The sequence below is a fragment of the Choloepus didactylus genome, chromosome 2 (assembly GCF_015220235.1).
Source record: "Choloepus didactylus isolate mChoDid1 chromosome 2, mChoDid1.pri, whole genome shotgun sequence".
In the NCBI taxonomy this organism is placed as follows: Eukaryota; Metazoa; Chordata; class Mammalia; order Pilosa; family Megalonychidae; genus Choloepus; species Choloepus didactylus.
In genome coordinates, this window is record NC_051308.1 from 22,470,988 (window position 1) to 22,488,663 (window position 17,676).

General features: G+C 34.3%; 1 protein-coding gene across 5 annotated transcripts in view; it reads left to right on the forward strand.

Moving 5' to 3' along the window:
• Window positions 1-17,676, forward strand: part of RYR2 (ryanodine receptor 2) — a 769,122-nt gene that overhangs the window by 677,048 nt on the left and 74,398 nt on the right. For 3 of the 5 annotated variants that reach the window (XM_037821856.1, XM_037821863.1, XM_037821879.1), the window contains 4 exons: window positions 182-235; window positions 1,465-1,488; window positions 15,089-15,188; window positions 16,527-16,606. In XM_037821856.1, coding sequence (XP_037677784.1) covers window positions 182-235; window positions 1,465-1,488; window positions 15,089-15,188; window positions 16,527-16,606 — 258 coding nt within the window. The remainder of the gene's footprint in view (window positions 1-181; window positions 236-1,464; window positions 1,489-15,088; window positions 15,189-16,526; window positions 16,607-17,676) is intronic. The other 2 variants (XM_037821872.1, XM_037821883.1) reach the window with 1 other exon arrangement.

Consider the following 17,676-nt stretch of genomic DNA (forward strand, 5'->3'; position numbering starts at 1 on the left):
TAAAACAGGTAATTTAGTGTTTTAAGTTTGTAAAAGTACTATGTATATAATACAATTTTATGTTAGGTCATGAATTCATTAATCTAGTCATCCACATTTATTGTTTCTGTCCTGTGTTAATCCTGTTGTACTTTCTGCCTCATCATATTCCTTTTGGCCTCTGTTTTTTTACATGTATCAGAGTTGTCATGATGAAGAAGATGATGATGGTGAAGAAGAAGTGAAGAGTTTTGAAGTAAGATTAATTGTTCTAGATTTATCTTTTTTTCTGTTTTGAAGCATTATCTCATAGCTTATAAATGACATTTATGTTTCTTGCTCCATGGCTTATTGCAGCTTATTGTGTCAAAGAACTGCATGTCAGAAGCTGGATGGACAAATCTGAGTCCTAACGCTTGCTGAAGTTAAAACCAAGGAACATAGAATAGTTAATAATAAAACCCATATGTTCAGAATGAGTGTTCCTGAGAGCCCTCAGAGATGAGATTGCTTCAAATTTTTCTCATCTCAGTGAATGTTGTGGTCTGGAATTTCCAACAGAAATGTGAGGAAAATATTTATTGAAGAGCAACATGACATCAAGTTTTTGATTAACTCCTTGGTTTAATTTTTTTTTTTTCTGAATTGAAGAAGTCTTAAAGATTTGGCCCATTTTGACTTCTGCCCAGTTAGGTCACTCATTCCTTGTACATATGTAAATAGTGCCACATAATGCAGTTTGCATGCATGAGATAGGAATGCATATATTCTTAGGAATATGTTCTATTTTATGATTATTTTCTTAAATGCTCTCAGCTTTTAAATATCTTATATAATTTGAAATGCTGCTTACTCTTAATTAGCCAGGAGGAAAGCAAATATTATTTTCCCCCTTTGCTTATACTGTATTTTCTTTTTTTTGTGCAAGGAAAACTAGTTGTTGCTGACAACTACTATTTTCATTTATTGACCTTTTTTTTTTCATTTTCAAAAAGAAATTAATTGGGAGGAAATAGATTAGATTTTTTTCCCATTAATTTGCATCTCTGGACCTTGAGCTAGAAGTCTGACAATGTGCCAGTAACTAACAATGAGCAGCATTTCATTAAAGTGGACCCATAGAAAAGAATAGTGGAGTAATGGACTCAGAGTAGTGCCCCTTCCAGAAACATCTGGATAGGAGCATCTCTGCAGCACTGAAGTCAATGTGTAAAACATTGAAAAACTCACAGTAATTTGAGAAGAATCAGTGATTACCGCCGGCTGAGAAAAATGCCGTAAGATTAATTTCTTATATGACATGATAATATTTCCTAATACTCCATTCTCATATTCATCTTCAATGAGAAACAGAGGTAAATTTGAATCAGGTGTGAACAGCCAGTGATATTGTTTTTCTGAAGTACACACCATTTATGGTCTAACAGTTGTCTTCAGAGCAATTGTTTATTGCTATTTTGCTTCTTATCCTCATCCTTCCTTAAGGTCACAGGATCCCAACGCAGCAAGGTAAAACTATATATATGTGTGTATTTGTCTGGGTCTGAGTTTCAGTTTTTTGTGACATTTACCTTTGTTAGACCCAACATCTTGGATTCGTTTTTGATAAAAGGTGTTGAAAATCTTTCTACAAGTTTGTAGCTCCAGTGCAGTTGGTCTCTTCGATGTCCCTTCCTTTATACAGGTTTATTTTTCTTGCAATTTAAATATTCATAATTTGAAATTTTATTCTACATGTTAATTTTGAGCTGTGTACTGTGCTGGGGTAAAAGAATCCAGCCCTTTAGGTTATTAACTTTAGGCTAAGGAGTTTTCAGTGTAGCATCTGGCCTCATTCCTCTTGATTTTTTTTTTTTTTTATACCAATCTCATACTTGAAAATAGACAAGAATAATGGCATTGCTGGTGAGATTGGAAAGAAGTCTGCTGTTTTCCTTGTGCTAGTAATACTTTCAATTAGTAATTGGAGATTATGTTCCATGATTTCAATATCGATTTCAGCACTTATTACAGTGAAGAACTAGATGACTATTCTCCCTCTAATATTTTGATTGCTAAGTATTTGGAAAATTTCCTAAGAGAAAAATTTTGATCTAGAATTACAAAATAGTTTACTTTGAAGTGGAACCTCTTAAGTGTTTATCCTCTTTTCATAAGGTTACTGAGTAGGAAAATCAGTCATAAATATTCCAGAAACATAATACCCATAATGACTAGTAAAAAAAAAAAAATGTGTTCAGTGAGTGTAAATCACTTTGCTTTGCCTTTTGCAATAAAAGTAAAGTATTTTCTGTTACTATGAATTTAAAATGACATAAAGAATCTATTTAGAAGAAACAAATGATAATATTTTTAACTCACTTTAATTTGAGGAATTTATTGTTCTTACATCTCACAGTCCTTGAAAATTTTTCAAGTTGAGTTAATGCAGATACTATCAGATGTAGCTTCAATATGGTGGCTATAATGGATAAACATAAAATGGACATAGCACTAAATAATACATGAGGGACATAATGATAGCTAATAATGGGTGCAGTAATATTTTGGAAGATTTTTGTATTTTCATCACTAATTATCTCAGAATTCCTATGAGTTGTTCAGTCATGAAAACATGAAGGGACCTCCTAATATCAACCAAAAATTTGATTCTTTAATTAGCACCAAAGTTGGTGCCTTAAGCATGTGTTGATATTTGCAGGATAGGGTAGATAAGGCAGGTAGATAGGCAGGTCAGGACCAGAGGGTATTGCTGGTTAAAGACACCATTTTAATTTGGAAGATGAGTGCATTTTCTGGGAGATCTGAAGGCAAATACAATTTGGCAAACAGAGGCAAATTTGGTGGCTTAGAAAGGTTCCCAATTTCAGGAAAGAAGGCTGGGAATGTCTAGTAGTGAAATCTTAGAATTTAGGGTATATGATTCAGGGCTGGCCAGAGACAAGAAAGCAGCTGAGGTATAGAGCCTGACCTCAGAGAAAGGGATACTGTGTCTTTGGATTTGGAATGGCAGGCAGGTCCACATATTAGTGAAACCTGGCAATTAATTCCAAGATAAGGGGCATGGACCAGCAGGTATGACTGCCTACTACTAAGATTTCAATCGCCGCATATTCATAAGTGTGGTACAATAGACAACACTTGAGAATTTTGACTTCCTAAGCAGTTATACTGGTCTCCATGTAATTTGGGACTATGACTTATTCCTAATTTATGAATATGCAACTATTTACCAAATATATACTCTGAGTAAGCAATATGAACTCTATCCAAGTTGAGTAACAGTTATTTGTGTACAAACATCTATGAAGATGTTCTTCTCCGAGGCTGACTACATGACACCCACAAAACCACTAAAAAAATTGACCAGACAATTAGGGTTTTGCTTTCTCTTTATAAAGTTAGTAACCTACCAGCCTTTTCTCATTGAGATTTCTGGCTGTTTGATATCATCTGGATAGAATCTAACAGAATTTTTCATATGAGTTAGTTGGCAGTTTCAATAATTCATATAACAAATTGTATTAAAGAGAATAACTTAGCATATATGGTAATTGAATTTTGTACCTGTATCTAGCTGGTTATTAATATTTGCTGTAGTTTCTACTTAAATACTCTAACTGCAAAGTGTTCAACAGATGTGAGGAAGAGGAAAGAAATAGATATTATATGGCATTATAAGGGAATTTTCCTTGAGAATAACATAAGGCTCAAGAAAAATGGTAAACAAGGTGTGGAGACTGAACTTTCCTCAAGTATATACAAGCATTTTTCTTTGTCCATCATATGTATTTTTTATTGATATAATCCTGCTAAGACTTGCATGATTTAATGTGATAATCCCTGTTACATCTATAATATATAAAAATATTCTTTTGCTACAAGGTACATGTTTAGTAATTTTCTTTCAAATTTACTTAATTATTACGTGTGCCCTTTTTTAGATATGGAGCCACTTCAATATCAAAACCATTGAAAAGGATTTTTACAACTTAAAAACAGCCAAAATGAATTGAAAGGAAAGAAATGTTTTACCAGTTACCTAACAAGTTAATTACTGCAGTTGAGTGCCAGTATTTAGCTTTAAGTTTTTCATAAGCCAAAGCAAATAATAATAATAAAGTTCCAAGTAAAATAGCTTTGTTTTTCTGCACATGATGAGTATTTCTCATGTAGATCAATAAAGAACTTTGGTACCATAGAAGACCACTTTTTTAAAAAAGTAATTGTTAATGCTGTGATTTAATTATTTAAATAACGTAAAAGACATATAAGAATATTTGGGCTTCTTGTCAGTTGGATGGTATTGGATTATTTGGGTAGACAAAATTTTAGACACAGAATTCTTAGATTGTATTTCTTTCCAGCTTTGCCCCTGCTTTCCTGAACTCCTTGGCAAACCATGTGTTCTTTTTTTTTTTTTTTTTTTTAAACAGTTTATTCAGACACCATATAATCCATCCAAAGTGTACAATCAGTGGCTCTAGGTATACTCACAGAGTTATGTATTCACTTCCACAGTCATTTTGAGAACATTCTCATTTCTCTGAAAAAAAAAAAATCCCATACTCTTTATAGCCCCCTATTATTGACACTTAGCTTTTGTAAAGTACCTTTGTTACAATTGTTAAAAGAATATTACAATGTTACTGTTAACTATAGTGCTTAGTTTGCATTCATTGTATTTTTTCCCATATACCACCTTTATACTAACACCTTGTAATAATGGTGTATATTTGTTCTAGTTCTTATAAGAACTTTCTTAAAATTGTACAATAAACCACAGTCATCATCCACAACAGATTTCACTATATTACACAGTCCCATGTCTTATCTCCTAGTTTTCCTTCTAGTGACATACATGATCCTTGACTTCCCCTTTCACCATACTCACACTCAGCACTGTTAATTACACTTACAGTATTGTGCTACTATTACCTCTATCCATTTCCATACATTTATAATCAATCTTATTAAAAATTCTGTATACTTTAAGAATCACCACCCACTCACTACCCTCTTTCTAACTCATGGTAAGCAGTACTCTAGATTTTAACTCCCAGAGTTTGCCCTTAGTAGTTAGTTCATATTAGTGAGACCATACAATATTTTCCATTATGTTAACTAGACATAATGTCCTCAGGGGTCATCTGTGTTATTGCATGCATCAGGACTTCATTCCTTCTTACAGCTGCATAATATTTCGTCGTTTGTATATACCACAGTTTCTTTATCCTCTCATCAGTTGATAGACACTTGGGCTGTTTCCATCTTTTGTCAGTTGTGAATAATGCCATTATGAGCATTGGTGTGCAAATGTCTGTTTGTGTCCCTGCTTTCAGTTCTTCTGAGTACATACTTAGTAACTGGATTGCTGGATCATATGGAAGCTCTATACTTAGCTTCCTGAAGAACCATCAAATTGCCTTCCAGAGCAGCTGCACTAGTCTACGTTCCCACCAGCAGTGAATAAGTGTTCCTATTTCTCCACATCCTCTCCGGCACTTGTAGTTTTCTGTTTTTTTGATAACGGCCATTCTAGTAGGTGTGAAATGATATCTCGTTGTGGTTTTGATTTGCATTTCCCTAATATAGTGATGTCAAGCATCTTTTCATGTGCTTTTCAGCCATTTGTATTTCCTCTTTGGAAAAAGTCAGGCAACATTTTAACTATGATTTTACAAAAGATACAGAAACATTTTCAAATGAGTACTTCTCGGGTTTCTGTAAAATCAGAGGCTATAACATTAAATACAGTAAAAGCTTTCCTGTGGCATATTAAGGTAATATAATACAGATTTATTACCTACTGAAAAGCCTGAATTTATAACAGTAGAGCTCAGGTAAGCCAGAGGAATAGAACATTAACTTGTCTTTTAAACCGTCTTTCTCAAATATTAGGCAAATTGCATTATCCTTTGGCAAGTGCTCAATTTGTAATTCACAGACGAGTTCTCTGATGAATGAGTCCCTGAGGTCCTAATATTCTATACTGTTGATTAAAAAGAATTTCCCATGTCTTAGATACTAAATATGCCTGTGGAAGAGCTGACATTCTGAAATAAAAATTTAAAAGGCTGACTTACATTCTCTCCCAAATGGGCCTCAAGCATAAATAAAATGACATCATACCTACTAAAGTACTCAGACCAATAACCAGCTCATACTCCAAAGTAATGCATCTTTAAGTATGGAAGAGTCCATTTAGGTCCAAAATGTTTTAAGAGCTGGTGTTATATAGCACTGCTCCAGCAATAAAAGAACTTTGGTCTGTTGCGGTGCCTCCAAGCTTCTAATTTTGAATAGAATTGCATTTGGTAATTATGTGAGAATGAATTGGCTATAAGATGTACTACCCTCTCTTCTCCCTACCCCATCCCAGGTAGTGATGTGATTTGAACTGTGAATGGGTTTATTTAGTGCTATCCATTTAAGCACTAAGAGAAATATTGTTGACAGGAAATGTTGCCCAAGAAAATGGTCATTTCCATATAGATGGTGTTAGCCTAGTCTTCTGTGTTAAGTAACTTTCACTTGGGAGAGGCTTCCTTACCATTTATAATGCCTGGTATCAGTCTAACATCCCATCTCTTGATGCAGTAAAGATTGTCAAGAAGCTTACTCTTGACACCACCAAAATCATTTCTTCAGTATAAAAAGACAGTACTTATCTTCTACCCTATATTATATATAATTTACCTTGCAGATTAACCAAGTGATTTAAATGTATATTTAAGAGAAGGGAAGCTAGAACAGTTTCCTTATATGCAATATGGAGTCAAAACCTTACCTTAATGAAACTATTCCTTCTTTTTTTATTTCTAGCATCAATATTATAGGACAGAGTTTTGAAGTAGATTTAATATACTGGAATCTGTGCTATGTGTCCAGATTGGTTCATAGAGGTTTCTTGTCTGTGGATAAAAGTTAACCGTAGATTATTGCATTCTTTCAAATGTTTCACGTTATTCTTAATCATGTAAAGCACAGTATAGCAATGCCAGTTTTGGAAAGTACCTGAAATTTGCTTGTAAAATATTGGACTACTAATGATTCACTCATGGTATCAACTGAGAAGAAAGCTTATCCAGAATTTCGAAAGTATGATCTGTTAACGAGTATGTCTGGATTCAAGATAAATTTATCCTTTTTAAACGTAGGTAAGATTGTATATATAAAGCTTATCATTAGAGAATTTGTTTTTCAAGAACTGTTTCAAGATTTCAAGATTTTTCCACCTCAGGAAAAATCTATGATAATAATCTGTTATAATAAGATATCTCCTAAAGTATTCTTTAGTTTAAAGTAAGTTGGATCAGTTACAGTAATCTAAAGTAGACAGGCTTCCTAGGTCCAAGCAGAGAGAACCCTTAAATGTATAAAAATTGGAAAAAATATCTGTATTGAAACAATTATTGGAAGAATTGAAACAATTGTTCCTTTTATCAAGAAAATTATAGTTTTTTGGTTCTTTCTGAAGAAGCTATATGGTATCTAAAATATGGCTTATAAACTGCCAAGAGTTGCTTTCCATACTGTTGAGTCATAGAGGAGAGAAGGGAAAGGAATAATGATGGCCAGTGGTCTCCATTAATCATGTGGTTGCTCCCAGTCTGCCAAGTGCATTTTTATTTATGGAAATGGTTGCCCTCAAGCAATGTTTTAGCCCAAGTTCCACACAAAGCAGAGGCAAAAAGCTTATATGCTGATGTTAACATTTCATGGGGAGGGGAGTATTACGATCCAAGGAAGCAAGAGTGAGGGAAAAAAAGAAGTGGTACAGGAAGAACAAGTGCAAGGTAGTGCATTCCCGAGCTGGCCATAGCTATACAGCAATATAGCTAGCTGCTCAGTCGTGTGGGATGTCTCTAGAGAAAACTTATGCATCATGATACAGTTCTTCCTGGGAAAGAAAGGAGAGCACATTATCTGCTGGCTCCCTCCCTTCTCTTATCTCTCATTGGTCACAGGGAATTAATTTCTTCTTACTTCTTACTAATATCGCCCAGTTCTTCCAGGCAATCCCTGGGGAAGCCAGAGCCTCCTTGGGTCCAGCCTGGCCATTGCACAGACATGAGAGTCTCTCCTCATCCATCAGTGTCATGCATGGGTTCTCCTTGGGTGAGTGGCATTGATGGCAGTGGCCAGCTTTCATAACTATGGTAATGGTGTGAGCCATTTCTAGGGCCACTCTCACTCAGAAGCAAAGCAGGTGGCCAAGGATTGGAGAAAAGGAGCATGGGGAAGAGGGGAGGTATGATGGGGGTGGAGTACTGGGAAAATTGTCCCAGAGCACTGTCCTCTATATTGTGTATAGTAATTTATGCAAATGAATATGTGGCCCTAAATAGCAAGCCATACAGAAGCATGTATATTTAAACATATAAGTTGTATATTTTTAATAAGCACAATAATTTGACTTCATGTGCTGTATTTTTTTCTTTTAAGTAATCCCAGTTGAAGCTTATACTTGATCACAGTATGTACAGTAAATAGGAGTCAGCAGAGTATTAAGAGCAAAGACACTGGGGTGGACCCTCTGTGTCTGAATCCCAGCTATTATCTGTGTGATCTTATGCTTCAGTTTTTCTGTCTATAAAATGGAGTCAATTGTAGTATCTCCTTCATAGGCTTGTTACAAGGATTAAATTAGTTAATGCACATAAAGCACTTAGAACATAGCCTATCACCTAGCAAGCTCTATGTAAGTGTTGCTGTTATTATTACATTTAATCAATTTCACTTTCCCTGTTAAAGGGGAAAGCCCACGGAGATACTTTTGGAATTGTGAACACAAGACCACACCAGGCGGGAGAGCTGGACTCACATCCTGATGCTGACTGTGTGACCTTCAGTGTGAAAGAAGGGAGCTGACCCCGTCTCTGTGTTCATGCAAAAGAAAGTTTTTTTCTACTCATTTCTACAGGTTTTTATAGCATACAAAGTAGTCTCCTACATGACTGTTTTCAGGTATTTCAGGGAGGGTACATTTTTTCTAAAGCCATGAGGTGTGATTACATGTCTTTGATCTCAAGGGAGAATTTCTTTGAGGCTAGACGGGAAACAGCAGGAACAGCAAACAGGAGCATGGAAGGAGCCCAGCAGGAGCCCAGGGACTATTCCCTTATCTAAATTGCTGCCTGCCTTCAGGCATGCAAAGCTTTGGCCTTCTCCCAGCTTGGTGCCCGCCTTCAGGCTTCTGAGGCTGGAAAGTGGCCCCACTGTATAACCTATCAAGCCAGGGAACCTTCCGTGTCTCTGCACTTCAGCAAGTCTTTGAATTAAAATCTTTGGAATAGATATTCTCAGGGGTAATGTCCACCTTTAAAATTGTTTGATTTACTACTTATAAGTAAGTTCTTTTCATTTTTCAGGATAATATCACAATTCTTGTACATATGCAGATATTGATAAAGGCATGCAAATTTTTATTATTTTTCTTCTGCTATTTGGGGAAGATTGAAAAAGAAAAACTCCATATTTTTTACTACAGAAATGTGGCAGTGCATATGTCTTTATAGAAAATATCTAGCATATATATATATATATATATCCACCGTTTCCAAATTTGAAATATAAAGCATCACACAATTGCCATAATGTTGTTAAGATGGGGGGAAAAAAAAAGAAATGTTGAGGAATAAAAGGAGATAGAGACACAAGTAGAGCCTTCCAAGAATGGGATTATTCCACAAGTATATGCCGTAGAGACTTGTTAATTTGAAGTGGGTGTTTGACACAGTTGATTCCAACCTTTCTAGGAGCCAGAATAAAATTACACAAATTTAACAATTCATTATATTAGTAAAGAAAAACTTTGTGTTGGGGGAAACATAAATATTCCTGAAGCTAACATCCAGAGGCATTTTTGTGAAGAGAATAATGTGTGATATAATGAAAAAGGTCTTCAACAGTTGAGTAAAAATAATTACTGAGAGGCCAATACAATAAAGTCCTGCTTTACAGGTCCAATCTGAGGATGGCTCGGTGTAGAATGGGTACCAGGTATCTAGAAGAATAAAAGGAATATGTATCCTTAAGACAATCTCCTGAAAACTCTTCCTCTAGGCCATCAGGTAACATTTGGCAGGGAAATTGAGACTTTATCAAGTAGATAGAGTGCAGCTGTCCACCAAGAGTTTATCAGGGGTAGCATTAATAACCATTTGTGAAAACTGAGAATAACAGACTTGAGAGCTTCCAGCATTGAGAATTCTTAAAATCCAAATAACAAGTTGTTATGATCCCTTGCATGAACTTTATTCTAACTTCTCATTTTTCAACTGATTAATCCACTTTCTGGCATGTCAAGATCTAACCGTATTTTCATATTATTAGCTGTCATCAATAACTTTATCATTTTTATTCTCTCTTTTGTCAGGCTATGGTAATTGAAAAAGAAATACATAGTACTTGCTTTTTGTGTTCAAGACAGCATCCAATGTTTTAAAGGCTTAATCAAACAAACAGGTCTAAATGAAAGCTGCTTTAAATCAATATTGTGCTCAGTATAAAACACATTCCCTTTTCTGGTTTTAGAGTTACTCATTCTTTTCTCTGATTTTTATAGTTTGTTGATGGAGCTATTTGTAGTGTAGTACATGTTTTAATGGCAGGACCTTGAAAGAGAAAACTATTTTTACTCACCTGGTTTTATGCATTAGCATGCTATTATTAGTTCTAAATAGGCTGAATCCAAGTGAAACAATATTCCAACTGAAATGCAAGTGTATATGATACAGAAAGAAGAGTTAAAGTCACATTACAAAGTACACCTACACTTCTGAACCTGCAGTACGTGAGGTTTGATGTTTTTGTTGTCTCTGATTGTATGCTAGTAGAGCTTTGATATGGCATTTAAACAGAGTTTGCTTAGGGTAAAGATAATTTTTCTTCTTTTATTAGGAATTATTAAAGAGAGCATTAGAAACTGTACTAATCCTGTTGGAAAGTAGAATTGTGAAGATCATTGAACTATTTGAAAGTTCAGTTAAAGGGAATGGGCAATGATGAAAGGTGCAGATAAGAAACTAAATGAGCTAACCATAATAATTTTATTATTATTTGTGTATAATTCTAAAGACATCTCTGACTATGTACTGACAATACACTTTCAAAAACATTTCATATTGTATTCACTTTAGTTCTTCAAACAAAAATTTGTTTAAAGTATTTCAGATTAAATTGTGCAAACTACATGGCATCATGTGATTTATGTCCTTCAAATTTTATTTAACACCTATTATGTGCAGGGAACCATAATGTATGTACAGTGTGTGGTGGTGTGATTTAAACAAATGAACAAAAACTGTTCTGACCCCTATACCCATGGATCATTACTTCTAAAATTCTACACCATTTGCTTATTTATTTTTATTTTGGGAAACCATCCATTTTTAAACAAGTGTTTTATAAGTCTTATAAGTGTGTATAAGACTTATAGGTGTTTTACTAATATGGTGGGTCAACTGTATTTGAATACGGCTAATCTACAATTTCAGGAGCTGAAATATAGAACAGAATTAATTGATGTGACTATGACTCTTGTCTATCCTTTCTTCCCACTTAGTTCTGTGTTGGCCTGTTTTGTGTTGTAAACCAAATAATTAGTACCCTTTAACTCATTTTCATCTTTTTCCCCATAATTATCCGGTTAAATCTCCTGTGTTTCAGTTCTTTATTTTCTTGTAATATTGAGATTGGATGTCACTTTTCAGATCTTGACTACATTTAAGATGTCAAATTAAAATATTTATATTGAGTTAATATTATTAAATTATGGAATTTTTTAATGAGTTCAGTTCATGGAAATTTCTATTTTCTTATATTATAACTTGCTTCCCCATGCAGTGTAAGATAAAAATCTGAAGACCTGGAAATGCAAAGAAATAAAACAAGATAAATAGGCTCATTTGGCACAATTCACAGCCATAGACTTGGAAGCCCTACCTTTGAAGGGCTTGTTTGCCCCAAATGTACATGTAATTGAGAATGGCCCTTTAGAACCAATGTGAATTTCTTTGCTATTATTAGGTTGCCCTGGTTTAAATGACCATTATGGGAATAAACAATCTGTTTCCTTGAAGGAGCATGGAACAATTATAATTTTTTTCTTCCTATTTTATTATTTCTTTTTCATATAAGGCAAGATGTTGAAGAACCAAATGATTTTTTTTTTTCTTCTGGCCTTCCTCCTTTTTCCCTTTCAAGTGCTAAAAGGCTAAGATACTCTTAGTTAAAATGAAAGTAAGTTAGCAATTTTATTACAAACTTCAGTTATACTAAAAGCAAATCAGTGATGACTACTTCAATTCAGGGACTGTAATTTCATCATGGGTCTGATATTTGACCACACTTGACCTTGAAAAGGCTCGTAACAATTTTATTAGAATAACAGCTAACAATTCTTGGTTGCTTCTGGCAATCAGAACATTTTGCCTAAGAGAAAATTCAAATTATAGAGCTGTTCTTTTTTCTTACCCTTCCTCTGTAACCTTGGAATAATTTAATGTCCAAAGTGCAGTTGAAGGTATAATTGTGTTTATTTAAGACCTTTTGGTAGTTTAAGTAGGTGGGGGGAGGGCGGGGGGGAGACTACTTTTTAAAAGTTGCTTTCAAGATGCTAGTTGCCTAAGACACTTAAAAAATCAATCTCCAATTTGCTTTAAAAAAAACTTATTTGCAGGAAATTTGAAGTGAGAAAATTTTTTTCTTCCCATATAATCCATCATTTTATGGTCTGAAAACTTTCTGGTTTAGCTTTCAAGGTTTTTATTTTTCATGTCCAAAGATGAGATTAAATTACATACCCAGAAGCAGTTCTCAAAAGTCAAAATGCTGAAAAGAAATAACATTAAAGTGCTTCCAAAGCAAGAACTTCCAACTCAGTCTAATAAAGAGAAAATTCAAGACAGATGTTGACCTGATTGCTGCTTATAAAGTACATCTTTTCCTGCTTCTAGATCAGAATCTTTTTGATTCAGTCTTTTCTCAAATGAGTCTCAACCTCACCCCAAAATATTATTGCAATTTAGATGCTATGTTTAAAAAAATAGTAGTGATCTTTGCTCCAGGAAGTTTATTCTAGTTTATCTTCTGATATCGTATCTATTTCTTGATCCTCCTGAGAATCATCCGTGCATGATTTCAGTTACCAAAGAGGATACTGGGATCTTAGACTCTATTGTACAAGTTGTTCTGACAGGTTTTTGAGCCTATCTACCCATGTGTGGAGCACAGACAGCCAAGAGGTTTTTTGGTGTTTTGTTTTTGTTTTTGTTTTCCAAGAGTATATGGCATGCCTCCATTCTCAGTCTTCTTTGGGTTTCTTTATTTGTTCTTTTGGCTCAATAGAGTAATTGCTTTTTCTGACTCCCTTGCCTCTCTAGTTGATGAAAATGATAGGACAATTCCTTAAGCTAATAATTTCTTGTCATCTTCCTACTGAAAAATTGTTTTACAAAATAAGTTGGTTAAGCTGGGAAGCCAAAGTTCCAGATACAGCTCTGGCAATGGGAGAAATGTAAAAGATTGTTGGGTCTAAAAGGAAGAATCAAATGTTGCTCATCAATTTTAAACAATAACTGAAGAGCAGGCGAAAGGGTCTTCTTTCAGTTTTTTTTTCTGAAACTGTGATGTAATGACAAAATGATTTGTGTGTCTGTGTGGTTTTGTTTTTGTTTTGTTTTTGACTTCACAGGAAGAGGTTTAAACATGAAGGCAAACCTTTTAGGTGTTAGCATGGCTACATATAAAGCAAAGCTGCCTCTTTTCTTTTCTTTTCTTTGCTTCCATTTAGGCCTATCACGTAATTTAAGAAAAAAATAAAATTTAACCACAGGAGCTCTAACTATAGTGTGAAAAAAAACCCTGATCAATTTTGTTTTCGCAGCACGATATTATCAAAGATTTAAGAAACAAATTTGCCAGCCTCGGCGAGAACTCTCTGGTAACAGCATAAATGTCTGTGTTGGTTGCTTTTGATTTAAAGGTTTCTTTTTTCATTTGTTTGAGCCCATTTCTTTCCCCCCTCCTTTTAGTTTACTTTATTTTTCATATTCTGTAACTAGCAAGCCTTCATTTTTTAAACCTCTTCCATCTTCCAGTGTCTATTTTTCGTACTTTGGATGGAAAGTTTATGGCAGCAAAGCTGTCACCCTGGCTACCTCTGCTGCAGCTCCTCCTGCTCTTAGGTCATATATGTTTTGGCCGTTGTGTTTATGGACATGATACTAATTGACTGTTTCATGTCCCATTGACTAAGCTTTTCTACCGCACCATTTGATGGACGCGCTGTCATAGGGCTCTATGCAACTTTCATTCTGCAACTTATACTGCTTAGTTCCTCCTCAATTCTCCAGTGAACTGGATTGCTCAAGTGAATGGTCATGCCAGTCTTGAACTTGCTGTGCCTTTATATTTTATTTTTATTTTCTTCTTTATGTTTTCAGTGGTAGTTTCAGTGGAGAAGAACAAACTCCAGCCATTGCTCTAGCAGCACCATGCAGTATCGTTTGTTACCACCAGAGAATACAAAATATAAAGGCACATTGCATCTTTTATTCTTTGGGGGTGAGGGGGGTGATCTGTATCATAAGTCCACCACTTAGTTGAAGCCTACCTTTTTAATCCATATCAGCTTTCAATTTTGCTTAAACTCCAAGACTTCTCAGTTAAAGTTTTTCTGTGATTCAGTGATAACTTGCAACTCGAGCCATTTGCTGAGCAGTATCAAGTTATGGCCATGACATGGGAGATTATTAAAAATGTGACAAACTTATGCACAAATGTATAATTCAAAAAGTGCAAGTTTAACTGATGAAGTACAGTGCTTCAAAACTGTGATACACAGGCTTTGGACAAATCAAATAATTAAAATTGAGAAAATCCATCCTGATAAACCAGTACCAAAAGTATATCAAGAAAAATATAAGAGGAAAAAACGAAGAGTTGAGTATGTTGATATCTGTTTAATAACATTGTTGGTGTTGAAATGGTTGATAATGTTGTCATAGAGCCCATACATGAAGAGATGACTAAAAATACGGTCTTTAGAAAGCTGCTCTGCTCGCTGATAGCCACAAAATAAATGGTTGGGATTTGTATTCAGGAAAAAGAAATGGAAAAGCAGAAGCTTCTGTACCAGCAAGCCAGACTCCATGACAGAGGAGCTGCTGAGATGGTTCTACAGACAATCAGTGCCAGCAAAGGTGAGGTGGTTTCTTCAGATTATTCTTCAGATTTCCTTGTTACTCTCTGAGTGCTCCTACAGTTAAATTCCACTGATTTCTTTCTTTAGTCCCTGAATTTGTTGTTCTTCACTATGTCAGGTAACTATTCACAAATATGGTCTCTCATCAGATAGATTTACTGTGTCCAAAGGTGTTTTTTTTCAGACTCATAGGAGATTTATTTTTGTTTTTATAAGTTTGGGAAACTATAATATTATGACTAAACTCTCACAAACTGATCATATACATCATGGGTTGGCAAACTTTTTCTGTAAAAGGACAGACAGTAACTCTTTTCAGCCTTGTGGGTTATTTGATCCCTGTTATAGCTATTTAACTCTGCCCCTGTAGCATGAAAGCAACCAGAGATGGTACATAAACAAATGGATATGGCTGTGTTCCAATCAAACTTAATTTACAAAAAACAGGTGGCAAACTGGATTTGACCCTCAGGCTATAGTTTGCTGAACCTTGATATAAATGTTTAGACTTTTTAACAATTAATCAACTTACTGTAGTATATCTCAGTAGCCAGCCTTTTGAATAGGCTTTGTCTTATATTAGTAATATCTTCTTTGCTACACATTTTTAATAGAGTTTGTAATGGAAAGGAAAAAGTAACAGTGATACAGTCTGCTATTAAGACTCCCCAAATTATGGAGATTATTTCTATTTTTCAAATAAGTAAAGGTGAATAACTTAAAAATAAATATAATATGCTAAATGTTGGACAGCTAGTTGAATTTTTAATTTTTTTCATTATTATCTGAATAATTAAAAATTGACAATAGTCATCCTAATAAAGCAAGACTATAAACATTAAAATGAAAGTGATGAAAACGATAAAAGTTTTTCAACTGTAACATTACTGGGGTGCAGGAAGGAGGGGAGAAATTTTGGAAATTTTGGAGATACTTAACCAAGTTATAAGTAGCTCATATTCATTTTGATATTATTTTAACCAGATGATTAATTTTTATTTATTCATTTTAATATTATTTTAATCACATGATTAATTTTGAAGCTTAATTTCAGGTCTCAGTATTTCAAAAGCAACTCTTACTTCCTATTCTTTTTTTCTATATCCTCATATAGTTTCAATTCTGGATATATTACACAGAATTTAATAACAGTATTGATGGCAAAATTAACATTATTACTATTTTAATATTTTTTGGTAAATAAGGCTGTCTGCTCCACTCCACCATTAAACAGATTTGTAGGGGGTAATTATTTTTAAAGAATACATTTGGGGATAGAACCAGTTAATGTGGGAAGTGAAATGATATAAGGAAGGATATTCTTTATGTCTTTAAGGAGAAACTGGACCAATGGTAGCTGCTACTTTGAAACTTGGAATTGCTATCTTAAATGGTGGGAACTCTACCGTACAGCAGGTAATGTCTTTAAGCCATTTATATAATTTTTTTTCAAATAAACAGACTATATGGTAACAAAACTATTAGTGGTAAAATTTTTCGTTTTCTGTCTAAAATATGTCTGTCTTTTTTATGGTCACATTATCCCAATATCCAAGTGTCTTCTAGTTAGTAAATTAAATACCCTTTAAGAGACATTAACTCAATTAGGAAGTCTGAAGACAGGTTATAATATGCCATTATCTGAAATGCTACATTTCATGTGACTAAGTTAACATAAAGCCAGCTGTTTTTAAGTGTTAATAAAAATATCCTTACATAGAGAACATGGTTTGGTATCTACCTAAAGTACAGTTTATAGTATTGTTCCTTCTATAAATTGATTCCCAGGATTTTATTGTATATTTGCTATGGCTCCTGCTCCTAGGTTAATACGTAAGAAGAATACACTAAAATATTTTTCATCATAATTCTTTCTAGCCTCCCAGGAATGAGAAAATCACCTCCCATTCGGGTTTTGTAATTATGTTATGTTTTGAAAGTTAGACATGATCTGGGTTGGCATTTTAGTAATTTCAATCAGTTATCCAAAAACATGCAATCTCTATGTCTAACTGAAGGCCAGAGTCTGTGAGTTTGTTAAAATGAGTATTTCACTGTCTTAAAAAAAAAACTGTCAGAAACAAGATGTCACAAGTTGTGCACAGCACACCTCTGGGGACACCACTCATCTGAACTTTGATGTGGCCCTGAGCTCAGAAAAATTCTTTTGCTAATTGAAAAAATACGAAAACAGCAAAACACAAAAACCAAAAACACCAGTATATAAGAAGCAGATTGTTATTCTAAAACTAAAATCTGTCTCCTGTTTTTATATTTTTGGCTTCTGTTTGGAAAGGAAAAAAGGATCTAATAGCATAGAACTAATAGCCATTCTTTCTTGGATAAATTTTAGTTAGCAGTTAAAGGGTTATCCTGACATAAGGAAAGAAAGGCCAGGTCTGCCTTCAAACTCCTTTGTATTTCAGAATCACCACATTCAGAGACCAAGCTTCTAAAAGATCTTTGAATCTAAGAAAAGAAAAGCA